The sequence below is a fragment of the Prorops nasuta genome, unplaced genomic scaffold, assembly GCF_024137725.1.
Source record: "Prorops nasuta isolate Cenicafe-Biocafe unplaced genomic scaffold, Cenicafe_Pnas_1.2 PNAS00014, whole genome shotgun sequence".
Lineage (NCBI taxonomy): Eukaryota > Metazoa > Arthropoda > Insecta > Hymenoptera > Bethylidae > Prorops > Prorops nasuta.
Window position 1 is genome coordinate 3678519 of NW_027116811.1, and position 25976 is coordinate 3704494.

The 25976-nt window shown below is 43.9% G+C and overlaps 1 protein-coding gene across 2 annotated transcripts in view; it reads right to left on the minus strand.

Annotated features, from left to right (window-relative positions):
* Window positions 1–21288, minus strand: part of Sema2a (Semaphorin 2a) — a 140785-nt gene extending 119497 nt beyond the window's left edge. The window contains exons 1-2 of one of the 2 annotated variants that reach the window (XM_066735288.1): window positions 21254–21288; window positions 14973–15102 (exon numbers count right to left, since the gene is read on the minus strand). In XM_066735288.1, the coding sequence (XP_066591385.1) occupies window positions 14973–15102; window positions 21254–21271 (148 nt within the window). In that variant the 5' untranslated portion in view covers window positions 21272–21288. Of the gene's footprint in view, window positions 1–1453; window positions 2194–14972; window positions 15103–21253 lie in introns of those variants that run through there. The other variant, XM_066735287.1, reaches the window with a different exon arrangement.
* Between the last annotated feature and the right edge of the window lie 4688 nt (window positions 21289–25976).

A 25976-nucleotide genomic window follows, 5' to 3' on the forward strand; every position in this document is an offset into this window, starting at 1 on the left:
GGTTAATTCGGTGGAGTTTGGGGAATTAAAGCATATGGAACCAGCTGTGCACTGGTCTCGGTGCTCTCGGTCAGTGTCAGGATATTACGCGACGTCCACTATCTTTCTGCGGAGTGGCTTCGGTAGGAGGAGGAGCTGGAGGAAAGGGTTATGGGCTAGCTGTGTCAGAGTCGTGTACGTGTCTATGTATGCGAGTATTCTTGCAAGGTAGTGTGCGCGTGATACATGCGATCTCTAGCACGCACCAACCAGTACCGACTGTACATTCAACTTGAACACGAACGAAATCAGCCAGCCAGCCATCGAGCCAAGCAGCCGACCAAGCCACCAACCGACCAACCAACCAACCATTCCACATTCCATTCGATGCTCTCTCTCTCCCCCGGTACATAATGAAGTCAGTCCCGGCGTTCTAAACCCCGGTAATATCGCGTGGCAGGATCCCTCGGATAATATTGGTGATGTATGCTAACGGGTTTTCGGCTTGCTGCGTTTTTATGGCCCTACTCCTACCGTCCACACTCTTTAATGATTTACCATAACGGAGACAATGTTCCTGAATAGGGAGAAAGAAAAACCACCCTCCGGAAGAACCACTACTCGACTAGAATATTCGTCAGGATAAGCGAGCCTCGCGTACGCGGACCTGATTCCAAGAGATTTTCATCAGGTATGCCCTTATACGACCCTCGAAGGGATTTTTAACCACGCCTGATGGATATGTTGTTTCTGAGAAAACTAACTAGGAACAGGTAAGGTACTGACCTTTTTTCCCGAAGAGTCTTTGGGTTTGATCGATTCGTCATTTTGACGCTAGGCGATAATTTTTCTCAAATTTTTCGAAAGCACCTTTTTATTGCAGGTAGTTATAAATAAAATTTCATAAGGACTTTGCGAGACTTGTGAATGCAGAATTGGAATGACTGGACGGAGGACTCTATTTTCTAATCGAATTGGAGCATAATCGTGGAGAATTCGCACTCGAAAAATACCGTTGCTGGGATCTGGCGGATATTTGATATTTTCATAATCGAGATGACGCGTCAACTTTCATGTAAAAGTCTATTAAATAATACAACTGGTGTTGGTATACACGTTTTAAAAGCCGTTTGACATATTAATGAAGCGAGGATGATGCGACGCTATCTCGTAATGACTAAACACATTAATCCTTTTGTTATCGACAGGAAAATATCACGTAATTGTTACGAATCACTGATAATATTAAGCAACCAACACAGATATTTCTGTTCAACCATTGTACCTGGCTAATTCCCTATTGTCACGGTCTTTTAAAATCCAGCGTCATCCGACCACGTGTTCGCAAATTTCACGATTCAACCACAGAGATCGATCGTCGTTCCTCAAAGTCTCGCATCGTCGACAGATTATCGCAATCGGTGCAACGTGAAAAATAACAGAGAGGAAGAACGAGATACTCCCCGAAACTAACCTTTATGATGCCTGAGATGCGATCTTCCACAGCACGGTTGTTCAAAGTAAGCATGGCCCGGATGGGCACCCATGGGCCTGCTAGCTATGCTGGGCCCGAAAAGTTGGCCTAGGACAGCTGCGAGAACAGCTGCCCTCACTAACACCATCACGTCCGCCAGCCTCGAAGCCTGCATACTTCCAAATCAGTGAGAACAAAGTCCGCGATTTGGAAAGAAAGGTATATCCTATCCGGACGAATGCAAAACAACACTGTTTCCCTCGAAGATTACCTATCTTCTCTTCTCGACCTTGGAAACCGAAAGAGATTATCCGCAAAATATAGCACACTGAACCACACTGTTTAAAATACACAAGTGCACCGTTCTTCCGCTCAAACTTTTTTTCTCGTGCCGGCTGAGCGTGGACGAAGAGGCAGCGAGCCAGCGACCTGGCCTTGAACGCCAGTCTCCGGGCAGAGCGTGGTTGTTGCCCTTTGCCGCTGGCAACGCACCGAGGAACGTTCACCGGTCTATAAAGCGCGCGTTATCCGTCTTTCTCTCGCAGGTGAGGCGAGCGTGTCGTCCGTACCTCGTCCTTCCTTTCCCTCTCGGCTGCAGGTATACAGCACAGCGCGAGCAAGCCCAGAAACTCGACCGCGTGCTCCGTTCTCTCCCTACTCCTCCTCCTCTCCTCTCCTCTCCTCTCCTCCCCTCCTCCTCCTCCTCCTCCTCCTGCCTGCCTGCCTGCCTGCCTGCCTGCCGTTCCTCGATCGCTCGCACAGCTCGCCCGAGTGTCTGCTCGCCTCCTTAAGCGCTCCCAGCACAAAGGAATTCTTCTCTCGATCCTCCTCCGCCCCCCACTCCTCCTATTCCTCGATGCCCTCCGTCCTCCTGCTTCCGCTGTCACAGGTAGTCCTGCGACGTCACGCTACTTTGCTCGACTCCCTCGCCCTTCTCAACGAAAGCCGCCGTCCAGGAAAATCTCCGGAAAAACAGGACTCTCGAGGTACTCGATTCGAAGAAACTCGGCAACTCTGCACCGTCTCGATATTCAAACTCTCTTCGTCGACTCCCTCGGCCCTTATTATCCACCACCGCGTTACGTCACTTTTATCCTCGACACTGCGACGTTTCTTCGTCGATTACAGGGAAGGATCGAGTTGACGAACGGTCGAGCGTTGAACCGAGACAGTTGAGAAAGTAACGGTCGAGCAAGAAAACTCAACAGGATCGACACAACTGAAGAAGCTTGAACAAAACATAAAGGACCGAGGCCGACGTCACATCTGCTGCTCGGGACGATCTAGCGGCTCCTCCGGAACGACGTACTTTCTCAGCGACGCTTCTCTAGGAAACTGGCATTTTTGGAGCAGTGCGACCAGCCGAGCTACGATGGTTCGGCGATGGATAGTGTCACAACATGGTTTGGTGGTTTTAAGAGACACGTTGCGCTGACTCTCGCGAAGAATCACGTTAAGCGGTGCAGCAACGATGAAACCTCCCTCGACGGAGGCCGCGGCACAACTGTTACCCTCGTTCACGAGTTGCCGCGTCGCTGAATGCTCGGCTAGCCTCGGCCAACATCGACTCGGCTCGGCTCCGTTTGGCGAACGCGCCGCTCTCTCGCACGGTTCACTTTTCCACTGCCCCCGCATCGTACCGCACCGCGTCGCACGCACTCCTTCCTCTTCCTTCCTTCCTTCCTTCCTTCCTTCCTTCCGTCCTTCCGTCCTTCCTTCCAATTCTAAACTCTATATAGGCCTCCCTCCCACCACTCGAAACTCCTATTTTTCTATCAATCCTAAACACGCCCACTCTGTGCCCCTTTCAGTCTGATTCTTATTGGAATCGCCAATTTTAACCTATCGATATGGCGTATGCAGTGGTTAATTTTAAACTTCCCTTTCATAAATTTAGCAAGTTTTAAGAGGCAACGCTGCACGGAAGGAATAGAACGTTTTCGCGTCTTTGGTATACAATAATAATCGAATCTTCTTGAACGTTTCCGTCCATACATCCTGTTGAATAAATTAAATTTGAGCGTGGGTAGAATTGGGACGCCTCTTGGATGGTTTTCTGTACATGTAGCGAGTGTGGAAAAAGTGGAAAGTGGAGTTACGGCGCAGTGATTCGAGCGTAATCGGTGCAGCAAAGCATTTGGCAGTACGCACGGGGGAGCAACGCGATATAAAAGCGAAGAATCTTAAAGCTAAGGTACTCGGATGAGAGGAGTAAAATACAAAGAGAGAGAGAGAGAGGTGAATGCGGCACCTGAGGAACCTCTCGAGGAAGAAGACAGAGTTAAGCGGGTATATGAATAAGTCGATATGCTAATACGAAAACCCTAGAAGTTAGCTGAGACGAGGCAAGGCAGAGTGCCTTGAAGAAAGTTGCGAGGCATCCGGGACCCCGGTGCGAGTACAAAGTGTCCTTGGCGTCGTGCAAAAGAGTGGAGAGAATTTTGCGCCAGCAATAGCAGCGCCATTACCACCATTCTGGTAGGACAGGCCACTTCCTTTGTTGTCCCCGGAGAGGAAGCCGGTAAGATAGTAGTCGAGAAAGGAAAGTCGTAAGAATTTTAAAACAAAGGAAAGCCGACTAAAACGCCAAGAAACACCGGCCTAAACTACCCATACAGTTCTCTCTTTTCCTATATATATATAATACACTCTTCTTCTTTCAACTCTTCGACCGAATCGTCTTTTCTCTTCCTCTTCCTCCTTCTCTCTCTCTCTCTCTCGTCCCTCGTAGTGTCGTGCTTTCGCGAGAATCGTGCCTGGCACGCCAGCCAGTCGCATCCGACAAATCCACCAACCGCTATCCCATTTCATTGCAATAGTTTAGAATTGCATGAACCTTCGCTGCCAGCTCCACCGCCCACAACTCCAACCACTGGTCGAAACCTTCCCCCCCCCCCCCCCTCCCTTCATCCTCAATGACCTCCACCAACCTTTTTCCAGCTGATAGATCAGTCAACTCCCGACCCTTTCAAAATAATTCATCTATTTATATATCTATTTTCCGTCTCTCGCTTATCAGCCACTGGGATCGCGCACCGAATCAAAACTGACACCAACAACTATCCACTTCACTCGCTACTCAATAATGCTGTACTTTTCGTTTTTCAAGGCGTGGAAAAGTAGACGCGACGCCATTAAAGGTGTTAAATGAGATTAATTGAAGCCTTTCGTACCAAACGCGAAACTACATAGTTAAATGTACCCAGAATATGCACTAGAGTTTTATAAATAAAACGTGGAGTAAAAGTTTTTCTAGATTACAGCTGGATATTTTTTGGTGGAAAAAAGCAAACGAGATTTTTGCTATAAATGAAAAGTCAAAGTACAAATAATAAATAAATCAATGGATAAACTAAAATTTGTGTTTCGTACGAGATGTGTAACGCGCTATTTGTACTATTATAGTGTGTACAAGGTTGGTACACAAAGTAGTGGAAGCATTCAGCGTATAATCGACCAAGTGTTGATCGTAATATTACAGCCCAGTGAAAGCAATGTAAATCAAGCTTTAGACGCGTAAATAAACAGCGAAGTATTATCCCATCTGTATATATATGTACACCTGTGTACTTTATAAAGTATGTGCACACGTGGCACGAGGAATAGTCTATGATATAGCTTGAAGAAATTGAAAATTAGTTTCATCGGTGCAATCAATTTCACAATAGTTGATTGTAGGAAATATCGATCGTTCTCGCACACCGAAGGAACCTGTCGCTTCGTATATCCAAGTTAAACTGTCCAGACATGTAATTTTTATCAATTTCTGAAATATAAGTGATACGTCGGTCAATCGCCGAGGAAGAAGAATACGAGAGGGCAGTAATTTCCAATACTTACTTTTTAAGCATCCTATTTTACTTCTTTCTTTTCAAAATTAACCAAACAGACTCTCTCCATTATTCTTATCATATCGCTGGTTTCTTAATTGTACAATCTCCGTCGAAGGGTGTAATATTTATATGTATTTTTAACTTTAAAACGACAGACTTTTCGATTTGGTTACATTAATAATCTGAGAAGGGGGTGAAATACTTTTAAAAGTGTTTTTCCCTCGGTTAGAGAGTCATACATCTTTTCGATGCAGGATATCATTAGACTGACAAGAATCAGATACGAAGCTAATAAATTTGGCTGGGATTCTTCGTTACTTTCATTTTGTATAAGAGACAAAAATTGCTCTGGGTAAAGAGCAGGAGGTGAAAAAGCTTTCGTTGAGGTGTTAAATATTCAGGAACGTCAAATCGAGTCCACATTATCCTTTTATTCCGCGGAGGCACTTCAAACGCCTTTGACGCCTCCGTACTCTGGTATTCCGAAGGCGCGAATCTACCGATCTCCCTTCGACTGCTACTCGACGAAACGGAAATGTTTGTCGCCATGAAGATCAACAGAAACCGGCCGAGCTTACCGTGATTTTCTTTTCGTGTTCTACGGTAATGTTGCGCGCCATCTGCTTTCACCCTCCTTTCAAATGTATTTCCGTATTTGTCGCCACTCTGCTGCCAAAACTCACGCACACCCAAGCAGAAATTGAATTTTCCACCTATTGCAACGAAAGATTGCACATTCTCCATATCTTCCATTCCAAATTTATCGAGCTTCAAAAATCCACACTGCAATTATATACACCATAACGTTAATTGCTATACGAGATCAGTAACCTAGCTTAAAATTGCTTTATCAATGCTACGATTAATCTTATCAACGGCTACTTTTTACCTATCAAACGCGAGGATCTTTTTTAGCAGATTACAGGAAGGCTGGTTCGTGATATATAGTATCCGTGATATTAACCCGTTTTCAGGAAATATATAGCTCGCTTCCTTGGTTCTTTCTTTCTATCGGAAAAAGGTGAGTAGGGCAGAGCTAGCCGTGCTAAATTACTGCTAATGTGTATGTGGCAGACCGTTCATTATCTTCAGCTCGACGTACGTTATAATCATCGAAAGTGAGAGATCTCATCATCGGATTTTTCGAAAGATGAAGCCTTTCGTCAAGAAGCAGCTTCGTTGCTGCATGCGATTCTAATTTTGCACGATATGTCTGACTATTTACCAAAGGGCAAACGTGCCTCTTTTGCGCTCTTAAAAAATCTACCCGATGCATTGCGAGAAGAAAATTGCTAATTTTGGAAACTAAAAAATACTTCTCTTTGTTGAAAGCTAATCATAAACCTTCTATATTTCACAGGCTTTTCCTCTTCAATTTAGCATTTAGAGATCGTCCGATTCACTCCTCGCTTAATCGTTTTAACCGTACGTACAGTGACAAAATCATGCAAATGATCAGCTATTAAAATTTAATAAAAGTACGAAACACTTGCAAATATTTCAATATTATCACACGCAACCATTGGAATTTAAAATTTTCAGATCGTTAAATCGTATATAAATTTAACGAGATTGCAGCATCCTCTACAATAAGATTTAACTCTAAAATACCTCTCAGTATCCCACCACTTTATATCCATTTCCCATTTAGTTCATGGCAATAACTATTGCGAATTTAAATATTTTTCGTCTCAGGTGGAATGAAGAACGGCTTGTGACACACACATACAGCATACACAGGTGAGTGCGGTTGGTAGTGAACGATCGGATGGAGAGCAGCGAGGGGTTTGCGGGTAAGTGTAATCATCAAAGTGACCCATACTCTGTTAAATGGCTCACGCCTCAATCACAGACAAGCCAGAGCACCTTCGTCGAGTGATACCAAGGCCGCTAGCGGTGCTAGCAATGTCGACGCCCAGCCGTCAGCTGAGGGTGTCACGGTGGATTTAATTAATGCAATTTAGCATCCATCCATCATCTCTCGCGTTTTTGCCTTAACGAGGGCTGCCACTGGCGCGCAGCTCTCTCTAGACTCTGCGGGGTACTTTGATGACGAGCTTCTCGATTATATCGACACCTGGAACGCCCCGGATAGCTCTCTCTCTCTCTCTCTCTCTCTCTCGCCCCTCCCCCCTCCCTTCGAGCATCCTGTATCCCAAGCATTGGCCAACCATATACAGCATTATATATACGATACATCCCTTGAAAACTAACCTTTATGCTTACCGAGCCGTACCAAGCCGGGGAAAATGAAACTTTGCTCTATTCCGCCGTGCCAGCACGGCACGGTCGCGCACACACTCGAATCACGTATGTATACGTGTATATACATACACGTACGCCGTACCGATAATACAGCCAGGCTGGGATTCAGCAGCTTAGTGTGCGTTTGTCGCAGTGCAGGGCAGCAGCTGCCGATACACCATATCCGAGCCGGTCAGATAGATATGTGCTATAAAAAATACTCACTCTAACGCACGGATTCCCCCTTACTTTGTTAGCTACACACGCGTGCACGGTAGACCTGCTTGCCCGAGGCACGAAGCCCTTGTCGATAGTGCACGTGCACCGAGCTTTAGCTCGATCCACCTATTTAGAAGAAATATATCCTGTATTACTTGGCTATTCGCGTGGAAACCCCGTGACGGATTTTTTCGCTCCGTTCACGCCACCGGACCTGCCCTCGATACTAATATCCAGTATACTAGTATGTGTATATATATATATATATATATATATATATACATACACCGCGGCGTCGTATTAACGCAGCAAATGACACGGAAAACGGAGGGAAAATATTCGAAACATTTGTGCTATTCGCGATGCGAGAGCCTGACGAAACAGCAGCAGCATTTTGGACGCGACGCGTATTATCGAATCAAGCGTGTCTCGATCCCTGAGACGAGACCCAGTGTTTCGCACGTGGAAACGAATCGGAGAAATGGAGATTCCCACTGTGCAATTGCGTGGGATGTACAGTGGTCTTGGAAAGTCACGGTGATTCTCTCATCGATCCGAAAGATTTGCAAAGCTAAATTTTTTATCGGGAGAGTAACACGTGGCTTTTCTTCATACAAAATTCAAATTGATTTATTTTCCGCGCGAGTGGAATAAAATTGAACCGCGAGCAGAGTGGGTGGATCGCAGCGCGTTATTCGACGTTTAATGCTACGCGGTGTTTCGAGAAGAGGCTCTCGATAAATGCAGTTTAATTGGTGGGTGAGGTCTCTAATTATATAGCTGATCATCAATGCGTTCATCGATCGCCGCCATCTGTATTGTACCACGAGTGATCACAGTGACGTATACGGTAGAGCGAACGGATCAGTCCGCTTTCTCTACCCCCGGATTCACTCTCGATGCACAGACCCAATTATACATTCCGTTTTAGGGGATTCGGCTAGTAGTGCATTTTTCACGACCGGTTAGCCCAAGTAATTAGCCACCAACTGCCAAGTAACTGGAATAAATAGACCGGCTTGGAAAGGTCGTACCAGTATCCATATATGCACCATCGGTCACCAACGATCGATAATTTTGCCGCATTCAATTTTCGAGCTACACGCCTTCGACGCTCGGACGATAATTATAATGATCATTGATTATGTGCATATATTAACTCCCCCCCCCACCTCTTCACTCGTTTTATCTCCTATCTCCGTTTATCATACGTCGCAATGCTTCTCCTAATGGAATACGCCGATAAAATCTTAAACTACTCATTAATCAGCATTGCAATAGACTATTAATTATTCTTCCAATTATATTCCATCCTTTGTGTGGCTTTTTAAATTATACGAATTTCGCGCCCTGAAAAATTATCTCATGAATGAAACGATGCTGCGCTCCCACGAAGAATTTCTATTCCGCTAGGATAACTCGACATTATACAAATCAAACAGGCGTTGATATTCATGAACTTGACGGGAGAGGGTGAGATCTAATTGTATTACGCGAACACCCTAAAGTTATGTCAGGTCGATCCACCATAAATCCCTTGGTCTCTTTCTCTCTCTCTCTCTCTCTCTCTCTCTCTCTCTCTCTATCTTTGTGGGTATTAAACGGAATAAGCACGTGAAATCTTTTCTCGAATAATCAAGCGTGTTCGTCGATCCCCCATTCGTCGAAATAAAAATGTTGTTCCCGGCCTAAACATTCAAAGAAAACTATGAGACATTATACTTTGGTTATATTGGTATATGCATTCTCGACATTGCAATGTCGTATCCCAAAGACAAAATATATCGTGTTTTTAAATACAATTGATTCTCGCTCCAACGTCGATAAGAGACAAAAGAAAATAAAGCGAGAACTTTTGATACGATGCGTCGAGCAACGCTAAGAGCATCAGAATATACTATCGAGACTGGCAAGAATGATATACGGCAATTTCTGACTATTGGCTATAGTCGCGAGCACAGTAGGAATGGGCGGTACTTTATCAAAATGCAGAAGAGAGAGGAAGGGTGGGGGAGGGGAGGGGGGGGGGGGAAGAGCAGACAACGCGAACGCCTTTCAGTTTTGCGCGGCAAGGGGAAATTGAAACAGCTAACCGCGTTGGCGTTGACGAGGGTGTCGAGGGAAGGGCCTGCGGAGGATAGGGCCAGGACTGTACCGCGCACAACGCGCGCGGGTTGAGAGAGGAAGAGAGCAAAAGGCGCGTGTACGAGAGAGTCGGGGAGAAAGTGTGACAGACAGAGATGGAAAATGCGTGATAGAGGGAGGGAGCCAGGGCCATGCTGGAGAGAGATTCAATCAAACGAACGCATATAAATGAGTCGTTTCAGGGTAAAACTGAATTATACGCCGTGCTTTATATCGGTGTAGGCACCAACACTCTGGATTTGCAGCTTGTGATTGGGTGTGTAGAGAGAGAGAGAGAGAGAGAGAAGGGGACTAGAGTGGTTACGCCAATGAACGCGTAGCAACGATGAGGCTCGATCGTGGTAGTGGTTGTGCGAATAGCGAGCGTCGAGTCGAGCGAGAGACGAGAGCTGTGGCCAGTTCGTAGGGAATATCCGGGAACATTGGCCCGCGGTCCCTTACTCGAAAAGATTCGTTTGGATAGTGCGACGATTCAATGTTGCCATGAAAAGGCTAAAACGCGTCCAGACGGCTGAATAAAATAGGGAGAGATCTTTATCCGGTTGTAAAGGAGCTTACGGCCGATGCATGCTATTTCAGATTGAAGTACCTACTTCTTTTTTAGAAGAATGCTAATGTATTTGTTATTCGATGTACGCTTGTATATATTTCTGTATAAAAGAAAAATTCAATGTTACTATGTATATATATATATATATAGTTTCGCGGGAAAGCAAATCAGGGAGATTCGGTTAATTGTGAAAAAGCTGCTTTAATAACGAAAGTATATATGCGTGTAAGGTGCAGCATAATTGAAAAAGGGTTCGCCTGTTCTTGCTGTTATACACAGGGTGCCAAGTCGCACGTGTAGTAAGCGTCGCGAATAATGACACGTTAGCGTAAGGCAGGCGACGACCTGGAAGAACCGCAGGCCGCAAGGGTGAGCGAGAAATGGGAGTGTACCCGTCTAGGAGGCATATACGTATATACACTATATAGGGCTGAAGAAAGATGCGGCACACTCTCTCGAAGCGTCGACCAAGTGACAAGGTGAAGAGGGTAAAGAAGAAAAAGAAGCGGCAAACCGCGGGAGGAAATTAAATAACCAAACTTTTGGAGAAAAATTCCGAGGGTTACTTTGGTAGGCAACGCGGGCTGCTTCTCGTTCGTCAAGTCACTGGAAAGAATCAAAAGAACAAACGACCGAGCCAAAGGGGCTTGTGCGAGTGGCGAGGTTCGAAAGAACTGCAAGACAAACGTCATGGAGTCCACCATTTTATACCCCTTTTGTCTCGCACCAAGTCTTGGCGCCACCTCGACGAATTTCCCAACTTTTCCACTGTCTCTTTCCATCGACGCTGCTAACTCCATTTTCCTCCCTCCCATCTAGCCACTGCGATCCGTTTACCCCTGCCCCTTATATTCCAGCTTATCCAAAGAAAATCTACACCAGAGTTCGTCCCGCAGTTTTTTCTCGCTTTTCTCTTCATTCTTTCTTCCAGGCCACTCGAGTTTCCTCATTATTCTATTCCTCTGCTCCCTGCTTGTATATCGTGTCTACGCCAATGTTGGAATAGCTTGCGTTACACATACTTTATATATATATTTATATCTACATACACGTATACCAGCCTCGTTATCTTATTTGGATCAGAATGGATCATAGCTTTGAGAGATGGATCGCTCTTCAAAATATAGTATATTTCAGTTAACTGTGTGTGTGTGTGTGTGTGTGTGTGTATTTCGATGTAGGTGTTTATTTGACGAAAAGCGTTGGTGACGATGGTACAGGGTTTCCTGTAAAGGAGGCTACCGTAAATGGTGCATCTAGTCAGCAATCAGCGGACACAATAAAGGAACTACAGGACTGCTTTGAGGCTATAGACGCTGATAATTGAACGAGGCTTTTGCAACGCACGGTGCAGATCGGCTTGCTCGTCGTGAGGTCCGAGGTGTCTAGAATAGCTCCAGGTAACGAGGCAATCTAGAAACGCGATTTGGCTTAACGACAAAAGCGATTTCCAATCACCGGGAACAACAGGGAGTACAGCTCGCATAACTAGATCGCTTGAAACGCTTATACAGATGGAAACACAATATATATTTATATTATATAAAGCTTCGCACACCTTTATTAGAGAGAAAACTTTGTGTGTTTAGATCTGAGCCATATATATATATATATATATATATATATATATATATATATATATACACGTTCTTTTTCATAACCATAGGATGTATACATATACCGAAGTCTTTGTCACTGTTCTGATAAATGTTCCTATATATATATACAATGATAGGGTCTCGGTATATACATCGCAATAATTTATCCCTCTTCGCGTCCATTGCTTTCCCTTGCCATATTGTCAGAGACATTTTAGCTGCGAACGCACGTTGTTACGATAAAACTGAGAACTTATATATATATATATATACGTACTACCTAGATTTAAGTGGGAAGTGCGCGACGAAGCGACACTGCGTCGAGAAAAGGTCTACTACTTGGTTTTACCATCTACGTAACTACGTAGAACGAGTCGCAAGAGATGGTGCGCGATCCTCACAAATCAAGCAGAATTCAGTATTGGCGCGTGAGAATGTGCTAGGTAAGTGCCCCCAGCCAACGCAACTCGCCAGTGACCCTTCCGTTGTTGAAAGGAAAGCGAGTTGGACGGAGTTCGCTGTGCATGGGAAGACCTCGACGAATGTCGAGATTTGCTCTTCTCCAATGATGGATGTCCATGGCTCTCTCTTTTGCGGAATATATAGTCCAATTTCTGTGAAAACTGGGTTAAATCGCACGTATACACACGTATCTATACGTATTCTACGTTTCTGGATTGTAATATATAGTATAAAAATGGAAAAGATATTATTAAACAAAAGGAATAATTATTTAAGTGATTTATGTGACGAGGGAAAACGGTTTGTGTATAAATTCTGGAAGAGATAGAACTCGAAGAAAGATATGTTGAATAATCGATATAGGGAAGAAATGGATGAGCTATATACTTCGGTCGTAGACTCCGTTGTGTCTCGCACCATCAGAATGAGAATCGTTTTCGGCAGTTCGTTTCGACGCGCGTAATTTTTCATGACCGTTGTCGAGACGGAAGTCTACCGGAAACCGGAAGTGGATCGGGGAAAGCGAGGAACGGTGCGTGTTGAACAGAGCCGGATGCGGTGCAAAAAGATCAGGCTTATCTCGCGGAAGACAAAAATAGATTAACACTGATGGATGCTATTGTCAGAAGGAATCCTGTCTGGAATAATGGAAGAGCAAATCGTGAGCCCACTTTTCTGAAATTATATATATCTGCTCCATGGCGAGGGAAACATTTATATTTTTTACAGAGTCTATATGTATTATCTCTCTTATATATATATATATCAGTATAGATAATAATCCTTATCTCTAGAAGCTTCTCTATGAAATAAAACTGGTGTACTCGTAATAAAACTTTCGTTCGTAGACGAGAGAAGAAGCGGTAATTTCGTTTTAAAGATAAATGCTCGAACGTATTTTACTGGCACGAGACTGGATAGAAGAGTGTCGTTTATAGGTTACAGAATACTCGCGATATCTCTTATACTGTTTTCTTCGGAAGAAACTAAAAGTGGACCGAAAGCGCGGTTAAATTCTTTTTATCAGAATTTGCGGTGGAAAAAATGTGTCATTGTGTGAGAAATTCTGCGGAGGATCGACAGAGGATTCCGGGGGAAAAAGTGGGACGACAGGTTGAATTTGGGAAGAGCGAGGAGGAAAATTGGAGAAAGAGTGGAAGAAAATGAAGAAGACGCGGGCCGCTCGAATCGGTCAATGGTTGGAGTGAAAAGGGTGAAATGTGCGGAGGGAGGGGGAGGGGGGAAGCATCGTATGCATTACGTCAAAGGCTACATCATCGGAAGCGGAAGTGGAAGCGTGGCGATGCTTATTCAGTCGGAAGTTGCAACGGAGCTTGCTGGCTTGCACAGAGAAGCACAGCGTACTTTGGTCGCGTGCACGGAAGAGGAAGGACGAGTGGGAGGAAGAAGAGGCGACTGCGGAGAGATGGAACCTGGCCTGACAGAGACGTTGTTAAGAAAAGGACAGAAAGGTCAAAGGACATAGAGGAACTATCAGCCGGAAGGCTGGCCTAGATGTAGATATACTCTATCTGCGCTACCTACCTACTGCCACCGAGACAGATAATTCTTTTAAACAATTCACGAAATCACTGTCTCTCGCTTCTATTTTCTGCACTCGGAAATTTTTCGTGGCTATAATATTTCTCTTCATTTACCGCAAACTTGTGAAGAGTTTGAATATAGATATTGGATAATATTATTAGTAATATAAATTTAAAAAGTACTTATTTAATTAGGTATTTCCTTCTCACACAAAAGGTGGTATAAATATAAGCATGGATTGTAACAGGTCTGAACTTTGCACAAGCCCCGTTTGGCGTTATCATGGTCATTGAAATTTTCTATTTCAGCAACGAGCTCATGAAAGGTGAATGGAAAAGCGATTTTAAGCAGAAGTATTTTCTCTGTTGATTTGGAATAGGAAGTTCATCACCCACCTGTGCAACACCCACATGTTTCTATTCTAAAGCGAGATTCTGAACCGATCGATATGGTACTGCGTCATGGCCATTCACAAACATCGACGATTTCTCTCGTTTTTTTTATAACTGCCTAAAAAATGCAACTACGTGACGATTGTTCTAGTTTGACTTTCGCCAATAACATCTGCCGATATTTTTTATTTTTACTTTGAAAATTATAAGATGTTTCTGGTAGGAAAAAGTGGCGTATTACACATGACCACTCGGTAATTGAAATTGCAAGCAACGCGCTGATGTCCATTTATTAGCCCGACTGTTCCAAAACGAGATACCACCATACACCATACATTAAAGAGAGATTTATCATTGGTGCCCCATGCTGTCAGTGCTGTCACGTTAAAATGTTGCTTGGACCACGGCTGCTAATGACGTATCGTTACAATTTGGTACCTCAATTAAAACCCCCTGAATATTAAACATTTGCCCATTTGATTTATAAGATTTCTATATTAAAGAATCACATTCGAAAATTGCCACACTTACCTTCGTGTAACTTTTCCAGTGTACCTCCCGCTGATGAACCGACTAACAGAAAAATTAGCCAAAGTATGCGAGAAACTTTTCCATCCCACGTCCAGTTCCTTGAAGTATCCATTGTTTCAGCACTTGGACACTGCAACAGTACCAAGAAATAGATTTCATTAGCATATCTTATAATTACAGAGTATTCGTTATGAGTAAGTTCTTTTTGCACAAAGTCTATTACCCAATTTGGGGAAAATTTATGCAAATAAATATTGAAATACAATTCTCGTGGAATGCAATATTGTATCGGTATAATACGGACAAACACTGTGTCCAAGTTACAACACTTTTCCGCAGCTGCCTCTGTAAAGTTGCAATAACTAAAATGAAAAAGTTTCGTCTTTTCTGGCATTTAAAATACGAAGTAAACACGGAATGCGAAAACAAGTAGAGTAGCCACCGTGGAGGCGAGCTACCCTTCGGGTTCATAGAAAGTTTCTTATCGCGTTAAATAGTTTTTAACCAATACAAGGATTCCAAAGTCCGTTATATATATTTTTGTCAAGATCCTCCATTTATATCGTCGAAGAGATAAGCTGGCCCTGGCAAAATCACGAGTCATCGAGTGTACGGCGATAGAGTCGAAGAGAAAACTCTATGGAAAAGTTTTCTATCCTGATACGGTCATGCGGCAATAATGACAAACGTTAGGAGCGCGACCGATAAAGCTGTGTGTGTGGCTGGGGTGGAAGAGGGTGGCGAGAAAGTGGTGTTGTTAACATCAGATCGAACAAATATGTTTTTATCACTCTCCTTTGGAGAAGAAACGCAGCCTCTCTCTCTCTCTCTGAAACTTTGGCAGAAGTTTCTCGCGCAACGTGCTGCTATCAATATCCAGTTTTGCACAAGGAAAAACTATATTCGTGCTCCGGATATCCTGCGAATACGACTTGAGCCACAAAAGCCAGGCTGGAGCATTGAGAATTTGCTGTGGTGGAAGCTCCAACCCCTAGCAAGAGCTCGCAGAGAGTCACGTTAAGGAAGTGGTGGAAACAAAATAACGAATGGTACTAATAGAGCGTTCTCGGTCTCCCAGAAAACTTTCGTCCGCTTGATACAGACTCACAGATTGCTGTGGCTCCAGTCTTCCTATTGGCCGAGCGATGTCTCATAAATCAAAACTTTCACACCTAAAGCGCGTGGGAGCAACACCCGACATATATACACCTACCTATCCCGTTAACCTTACTACACCATCGTTTTTCGCGATTCTCCAGCTCAAGCCAGCTAAATTAACAAGTTTCTACGACGAAGCGGAGAGAGTAATATCGCAATCACCTCACAGATGAAAAACACTAATTCCTGCAGCGCCAGACGGTGTGACTTGGCAAGAAAATTCGCAGAAACGATACAAAGAATTCTCGCGATAGCGCATAATCGAATAATGCTCTGTTTTATAATTTAAACTTTTATGTGGGACTAGGAGAGCAACATAGTGTAGGATATATACTGATGGATGGAATTATATATACGAGTGCAACGAATGCAGCAATTAATAGTGGAATCCTGCACCATTCCTCGTTTTGAGAGGACCTGCACTTTGCATTGTTATAGATCTACTCTCCATGCTTCTTGAAGCGATCCACTCAATCAGTCCAGCATTGTATCAGATAGGATTTCTAGGACGCTCATCCTTGAGACTGTAATTTGCGTCAAGCTTCTCAAAGACATCGAATACACCAGGCTATTTTGCTTTAACTATCTCTCCTACTTGTAAGACCGTTCTCTCCTTCAAAGTTCAACTTCCTACGCGATTCGGCTATATAGTTTCATGCGAGAGGGCGTTCACACAAATACTTGCATAATTACATCTTTACATGCAAAGATCTCTATCTTTCTAATCGGATGAACGGTTCTGTTCGTTATCTTCTAATTGGCTTACGCAAAGGCAAGTCTTATGCGATATTTCCGGCCAAAAATCGATGAAGAACGATCTATTATCAGCCCTCGATCGAATTCATATTGATTCTCATGGATGCATGCTCGGAAACGAGATTTACTTAATTTTAGCGAATAAATCCTGCTAAATAGGTACGAGGAGTGAATCTTGAAATCTCAGTTGCTGGCTCCGGGTTAAATTACAAGTTATCCATGTTAATCGATTGATCGAACGAGGGCTTCAGTGTTAGTAATGTAATTGGCAAAGGATTCGGGCAGTTGGAAACTGCTGGAAGCAGCGATGGCCACTTAGTCACACTGCAACGGGCATTAGCGTTAACGAAATTAATGAGAGCTCACTTAAACCCATTTAGAGACAACCGTGGAAAGATGGAAACGGCAAGAGCCTAATACCCCTCTCTGATCTTCAGCTATACCATGGACGACTCTACGGGCCAAGCAAGTTAAATTATCGTCCTTGCCATCTTCATCCTCCTTCGCTACCTCGCTACACACAGCAGCATCGCGAAGAGCAAAAAACATCCATCCAATCCAAGAGAGAGCCAAAGGGGGGGAGAGAGAGAGAGGGAGAGTCTTCTCACAAATGTACACGGCGATTTTCCTCGGATCAATTACGGAAATTATTTCCTCTTAATTGGAAATAAAAGCCAGTTTTTTTCATCGCCGTTGCTCGATTGGCTGCAACTTTCGGCCGTAGAGTCAAAGGACAGCACGTATACACGGAGTTTCGAGCCGCGCCCATACGCCCTTTTTAATTTGTCCGGCAACTTTGACTCTCCTTCCGGTGGATTAAACAGGAGGAATCTCTTCGATTTCAATTTCACCCCTAAGAATCCCCTCGACTCTCCGAGTATAGAAATGCGGGACAGGAGGACTCTTCGAGGGCACTCGAGGCTGAAGGACGCTCAGGATCAATATTTATAATCCCGATTCTAGACGGACAAGGGTCCGCGGGCTCCGTGTCTGAAGTTGCCAAACGAGACCCTTCCGCAGTTCTCTTTTCAGATTTAATCCTCTCGAACGAGCATCGAGCCACCCTTGTTTTAGTTCGATCATTTACGTAACGCACCTATATATATATATATATATATATATATACAGCTTTGAAAAAATAATTTATACGCAATCTCACCCTCGAGTTCGCTGTATACTATATGTCGAGTCATTCTCCGAAATCTCCCCCTTTTGTCCTTGGAATCATTCACCTGCATTTATCCAGCACGAATGGGAAATCTTACCAATGAGGAACGAGTGTATATAAAATGAAGAGAAAAAAGAAGAGTCGACTTTCCATTAACAGCAAGTTACTTGGTACAGCTTTGGCTGTTCTCCAACGAAAGGGGTGGTTTCAATCTCGTCTTTGTAAAGTTTGTCGTTGGCATCTAAGACGAAGGTATATATAATACTTTCATGTTTAGACTTGGTGGACGTTGGCCGCGGTTCTCAGAGTGCCGATATCACGCTAAAACACACGAGACTCGCCTCTAAGAGCCGGTGGCGAAACGAGCAGACCAGCACGGTCCGGCTCTTTGAAGTCCCTGAAAGGTACTCAGTTTCGTTGACGTCCTGCGAAACACGCTGCTTTGGGAAATAAAGGGACTGCCTCCCGCGTTAAACCACAAGGCAGACCAGCGTTTCTTTCAAGGGCGTTGGATCCGTCGATTACTTAATTTGTACATGGAAAGACCAAGCCTCTTATTATTACGAGTATTCTCCAATTTCGTCACAAACGAAAACTTGGCTGCGAATTCTCAGTCCGAATCGAGTAATGTATCGTTGAGTTAGAGAGAGAGAGAGAGAGAGAGTGCGTGTACGAGTCGAGGGGTCGGCTTTCATAGCAATTCTATATATAAGGCCATCACACAGGCTTTTCCACTAATGAGGAAAGCAGGGTGGGGTCAAAGTTCGAAGAATCGAGGGGGTCGGTCGAGGCTGAGATTTTTCTCGTGCAATTTGACGCTCGCGAAAATCTCCGAGTCGACGTATAATCTTATTAACGCTGCAGAGGGTGTGGAGGGATATGGGGGGGGGGGGGGTGATGGTGTAATCGATTAGTAAGATAGTGTGAGGTAGGAGTAGGTGGGAGCACGGGACTATGTATATATATATATTAGTAGAGAAAAGCGAAGAGCGAGAGAGAAGCGTTTGTATGAATTTTCCAATAATCGCGTTGCCGGCGCGACTAACGCGAGGAAGGCGGCAGAAAATGGGTGGAGGCTCTTAATGTCAAAGGGGCACGAGCATTTTCAGTTTTCAGCCACGCACTACGTCGTGATAATCGAGTGTGCTACGCTTTTAGCGATAATGGGCAAGTACGCGCGCAGCCAGCCAGCTACCACCTTCTCTCTGGCCTGTGTGTGAGCGAGCAGCCCGGAAGACAAGGGTGCTATTGTGCGGGTGTGGTAGAGAGAGAGAGAGAGAGAGAGAGAGAGTCGGATTCGACGGCTAGCAGAGAAATGGGTCGAGAGACGAAGACGGGCAACCGGAGGACGAGGAGCCGGTGGGGAAACGTTTCACTGCGGACAACTACGCGGTAACTGAATTACCTGCTACATTGCGTTTACCGGCTTGGCGATGTGATTTTACGAGGATCCAACGCTGCGAACGTCGACGACGAGCACGCTCACGGCCCGCACACATCGTTCTGATACTCGTTTACACGTAAATCGTTCGTCAAAGGTGTCGTGTCACGGACCGTGCAAGTGAAAATCGCGTTAAACTCGCGCTAGCCCCTCCCCCCCCCCCCCCCTCTTTCTAAATTGTCGCTTCTTCGAAGCACACGTCGCGGGACTCTTTCTCACCCTGTTTATTATATTGTACCCTCAATGACGCGTGAAAGCGAGCCTCTTTGTTAATACCAAGTTTATAACATATCGCACGCGAGTGCCAAACGTATAACGATAAAGCGATCGTGGCACGATCGTGTGGTTGATTCACTCGTTGATTTTTAAGAAACGTGCCTAAAACTCGTGACTGCGGATATAACGATATTTTTGTAAAAGGCTCGATGAGACGGCACGCAAGCAGCTATTACGTAGAGATGCATTTCCGGCCCATCTATTCACCATTATTCGTCCATCAAATTCCCAAGCACTTCCATCCACGAGATTCTGGATGGCAAGATGCTTTGACGAGCAAAGATAAACCAGCGGTATGCATCCCTTTGAGTAGTTTTGGTACTGAAATTCAAGGAGGATGGCTAAAAGAAAAATAATTACAGTTCCAATCTCCTTGTTCTCCGGAGAATTTCCTCGCGGTTCAGCGATGCTCGGGAAGAGGGTAGTGGGATAGTAAGAGAACTCGAGACACCAACGGGAGCGAGAATAAAAAGGAGAGGGAGAAATTTATTTATGACTGTCTTTGAGAACTTTAATATAAAACATACTTAGTGACTAATAAGATATCTTCTGGAGCGAAGCGATGAAATACAAACGGTAGTGGAGGAGCGAGAAAAGAGATGGAGATAAAAGTTAAGAGGGTATCGACCGAGAAAAACAGACGCAAAGGAGAAAAAGGAGTGAGCTGGCAGTGATAAGCGCTGAAATTTGTATGGCCAGGCAGGAATAAACGAGAGAGCTAGGCTATGCCGGATGGAAAATAAAGGAAATGGAAAAATCGGTAAATAGAAGTGAAATTACGAGAGTACACGCGATCACCGATGCCACGAAAAATAAATCTAGTCCCACGGCATTTCCAACACTATCCACAATTCGGCGCATCAGCTCGGTACACGCGCGCATATAATTTTATTTCATCCTTTTACCATTTTGCTACGTCTTTCCTTTTCCATTCCCATTCGATAAATCTCTCTCTCTCTCTCTCTCTCTCTCTCTCTCTCTCTCTCTCTCTCTCTCTCTCTCTCTGTCTTTTTCCTTCCGCTACCTTTTTCAAAGCTGATTGCACTGGGAATATAATTTGATTGCTGCGGTGCCTGGTCTCAATAGACACGGTAATCCTAGCTATAGCTCCTAGCTTAATGAAAAAGTATTATTGGCTATTCTTCTTTGAGCAGTTTGGTTAAATCAGTCGTGCAGCAGACAATTTTCTGTACATATCGTCAGGTATAATATATGCTCGAGTATAAATCTCTCTTTCATCAGTCAACATTATTTATACGTTTATATAATCCTGCGAAAAACTAGACTTATAAAAATTCAGTTCTCTGCTAGTACCAAAAATGATTTGGAATATTTTCTATATACTTATTTTAGCAGTAGTTTCCATTAGAAGTAACTCTGAAGAATTATCTCGACTCTTGAAATAATAGGATAATGTATAACAAGGATCATGTATCTTCGCGAAGAAAAAGGCTGTTTTGGAATGTATAGCCATTGTTATACCTGTTTGATAGGATCCATAGTGGTGCGAGGACGGTATATATATATGTGTACGTTGAGTTGGTGCATTAACCTAATTTCGAGGTCTTTGTTTCCAGGTCTTGGCTCGATAATTTTGCTCCCCAGCAACACGTTTCTTTATCCGCGCAGGACTCCGAAGATGGATAAGCGCTTTCCAAAAGAGAAACAAATGTATCAGACGATTTTTACTGATTTACAACAGCAGTCCAGCATTTTCCGACCTTCCCGTGTCTACCTTCTGCCTCATTGCGTCGATTCTGCTTCGTTAACGGGACACCCTCTATATATATATATATATAACTATACCGAATGGAAAGTACCTTAAAAATATTATAAGGTGTTCGGCCGATATTTCAACGGTTCACTTGCTTTGTTGTTACTTTCTTTTAAACGACGCTCAAAGCTTCCCTTTGGAAAAAGTTTCACTCGGCTGTTCGCTTCTCCTACTTAAACTTAGATTGAAAGAATCCCCTAGCTCGATGAAAATTGCTCCTTATAATTATACCGCTCGTGAAACGTCAATCTTAATTATCGTTTAAACTGCAGTGGTTATTTCTTCGAACGCCTCCCTCGCGAACATAGATAATTTACCAAATTAAAACGTTTCTCCTACGAATTAGATCACTTGGAATTTTTCAACAACTTTCAAAACTTTCCTCGTCCATACATATCCACTGTTATTCGCGAACTTTGAACACTTTTTCACTCGGTCCGTATATAATTCCTATAGCTTTGACGAATATACGAACAGATAACTTTGCCACAGCTGACAATATCCAAAATTCTAGCTGCGCGGTAGAGCGTACGCGCAAAGTTTAACACGACCAATAGTAGTTTATCGCTGGGGATCGAGTGCGAATGGTGGAGCAGTTATCGACAATCGTCGGATATCAGGGGGATGGCACTTCCTTGAGCACACGCGGAGAACAAGAAATTCCAGGCAGCTTTAAAGCGTGCGATAAAGCGTTTTGTGGAAGAAGGCCTCGAGGTGGCGTAGTTTATGAAGAGAGAGCGTGCGTGTGTCTGTGTGTTCGTAAGAGAGAAAGACGCGAAGCGGGGCGAACGTTTACGTCAGCGACGTCTCGAGTCGTCTCCATTCCGGAAGTAAGTCGGAAAAGAGCGTAGTCAACAGGGCCGTAAACTTATCGGTGACGAGACGAAGTACAAGAACCAGCCGTGTCTTATTCAGCCGTCTATCTACACTCGCCCTGTCCCCTTTACTATTCGCACTGTGCCATACACAGTAAGCCTCGTCGTAAATCTTTTTATACGGCCGCGTTTATTCTGCCTCTATCGTTGCCTCGTATAATTCGTTAATGATGCAGTAAATGCTGACTGCATAATAGGCACTCGCACCAAATAACGACTAGTTCCCATTTGCCAAAGCTGCTCGATTCAATTGGTTCTATGCTGACTTCTTTGCTCTATATATATATATATGTATACCTTTCACTTCCATTTCGTGCTCGTACAAAACGGCGGATGCATTTCAATTTTCCTCGAGGAAGGAAAAAAGTATGCTTGAGAGCCTCGATCGTTGGATCCTGGCGGGCTGGCCCGAACGATTTCTCGCGTCTAGATCTTCCACCCGAGGAATATCGTGGTAAGAATGCAGCACTTACGATTGGATCAAAGGGATCCGGGTTGTCCAATGGCGGCTACCCTAGAGTATATGTCGACGGCTCTTCGGGATGATGATTCATCCCTAGACCTGTTATTTTCGCATTAGCAGACTCTGCTTTATTCGCTCTCCCCCTCGCGAGCGGGCTCTTCTATTTTTCGTTATATATACGGGATGCCGCGCTACAACGTATAATAGAGACTCGATGAAACGCGTTACTTCGACATTCGCGCGTTAACGTTTCGTTTATGAGTATACGGCAGCAGCGGCAGCCCGCAGCTATTCTCCGCATCTATCAATTTGTCCTTAATAGAAATGTGATGTGACGCGCGGTTCCTCATGGTTGATGCGTCCTACGTCTCATCCTGGCAAGTCGGCGACACAAAGCAAATGCAAAATTAAAGTAATGGATGACGAGAGATCTCGCGAGTGGGCTTAGACAACCTCTATTCGCGTTAACATGATTCTTGTACAATGGAACCAATTTGTACATCTTTGCAATTATAATACGAAGCGATTAAGCAGCTGATGAATTTATCCGCTAACTGGACTTAAGGGTCCCGTTCTGCTACGCGTAATGAAACGTGGTATCAAAAGCCGCAACGGGAGGTCATGTATCTCGCTTGTTAAAATATGCGTGCGCATTTGCAAGGTTTCCTGGTGCAAATAATTTCTACGTGTGTATATATACGTTGCGAATAGAGCAGCGGTTATAACAGTTTTATTCGTGCTTCGGTCGGATTATCGAAATGTTCGGGTATCCGAATGGTCGACACTGAAGGTCTCTGCGAGTGGTGCTAATTGACGTAATGTTCGATTAAAAAATTAACTCGTCGTTGTGGTCCAAGCAATCAGCTTAATGGCTTTCTACTTGGAACTCGTGCGATGACTTGTTAGAGGACAATGGAGTTCTTTCATCCGAAAGTTAGATTGCTGAGGCACTCGAACATATCGACGTTGTTCGTGCATGGATGTGGACCTTAAGGTCACGTGTCAGTCTCGTTTATGCAGCTATACGTTTAATGCTCTGTGTAGCAATAAACGTGTTGGTTTGCAGTGGTACGTGGAGAGCACGTTGTGGCGACGAGCATATTAAATCGTAATGGGCGTAAAATTGCGGACTGAAGTACGCTGGTACATGCGAAAAAGTAGGAAACGGGTCACCGCTGCTCCTATGCACCGTCTCTAGCAATTGAACCTAAGAGTGAAAAATAGCCGTCGTCGTCGAGCGCTAATGAAGTTGGCCAAACGCAAAACAATGTTGCTCAAAGACCATAAATCCGTCTGCGGCGATATAATAAGCAACGATAGCTTTTGACTCAGATCAAAATCTGAGGTCATTAACCTTTCAAACTTTCCACTTGTATAATCAAAATCTAGTGAATTGATTATAAGTCGTTTAAATGAATTCTACGTGAAATTAGCGTCGATTTTCAATTTCCAGAAATATCATCGTCGAAAAGGAAAACCCATAATCTTGTCAAATGTAATAAGTAATTAAATAAACGTAATATACATCAATTATCTTGAGACTTTATTAAACTTTGACCTTCCAGGTTGAATACAGATATACGTCGATCGATTAGCAGTGGATATTTTAATACGTCCGGATAGAAAGAATATTTACAGCAAAGCGTCGATCGTTGTACCTTTTTCCACATTATCGCGTCATAACCGAACAATGATTCTGGGATCGATTAGAAATTTTATTCGTTGATAAAAATTGACTGGCAGGGGAGTCTAGAAATATATTTTATTAGACGGAATATTCGAAGGGTCCATATAGGTCGTTCGGAGGAGCTCATAGGGAACGTTTACGTTCCTCACAGAAAACATTTAATTTCGAATAATTGAAATACGCGCGTTTAAGGTCTACGATGCTGAAGCGTCGGCCTAATTCGAGTTCCTTCCACTCGTTTTATTGGCACGAAAGTGGAAAATGATTGTACGCTCGGTCGTTATCGGTGGGAGCAAAACTTATGAAACTCAACGCTTTAAGATATACCGGTATGCCGGGAACGTGGATTCTACCAACGCCTAGGATTCTCTGGAGAAATTAACCGGCGAAAATGCGGCTGATATCGCGATTAGAAATAGCTGTATCGTTAATCGATGACCGACACCGAAAGAATTGAAGAGATTATAACGGTTGTCGGGTGTATTGAGCTCCAGTTCTTAAAGGATATAACAAGGAGTTGAAAAAACGCAAGGATCAAAAAGAGCCCGTGAGCCTGGATGCGCTCCCGAAATCCCAGCGAAGTATAAAATAATCCAGGGCTGTACGCGAGTTCCCATGGTTTCACCTCCATGTCGTTTCTACGACGACGTCGAGGCGAGAGATTATTAATTGTAATTAAATTCAGAGAAGAGGATTAAAGTTTAGCGTGGTTTAAACGACAAATTCACTCCCGTTGACTGTGCCTATAGACACTGCGCATTCGTATATACACACCAAGTATTTTTTATGTCGAAGAAGAGAGTGAGATGCATTTTGATGGAACATTGAAATTTTACAAAATAAGAAAAACCCTAGGTTTTCAGTGTTTCGTTATAGTATGTTGAGTTTACAGACGAATGGAAATTCTTCATGGCCTTGACTTTCTTCGAGCTAGATCGATTATTTTAGGGGAGTGAAATTGGTGTTTATTAATAATAATAAAAAAAAAGCTGTTAAATGTTGGTTGATGGTTCAGTGTCGCATAGCAATTGTCCAAAGTCTATTTTCCGGTAAACTGAGAACTTCCAAAACATACGAGGCAATCAGTGCTGCGGTTAATAATTTTGGACCGCAAATTTTGCACGGATACGGATCACGCGAAATGTCGTATTGCTGCGGGACGATGGCCGTAACGTAAAACCACGAAGCTTGGTGAAACGAGATGCAATTGCGAGCCTCGGGAAATATCGACGGCCTTGACTATGTGGTCGTGAAAATAAGTCTGGATAAATTAATTGGCGGGCAGGAAGCGTATTGATATCAGTGAACGTTTCGCGAATTTGTCTAGCTGGCGAACCACGTTTGTCCAAACTGCAGCTGCAATTCTACCGCATTCTCAATCATCCCTTATTTTCTGTCAGACATCT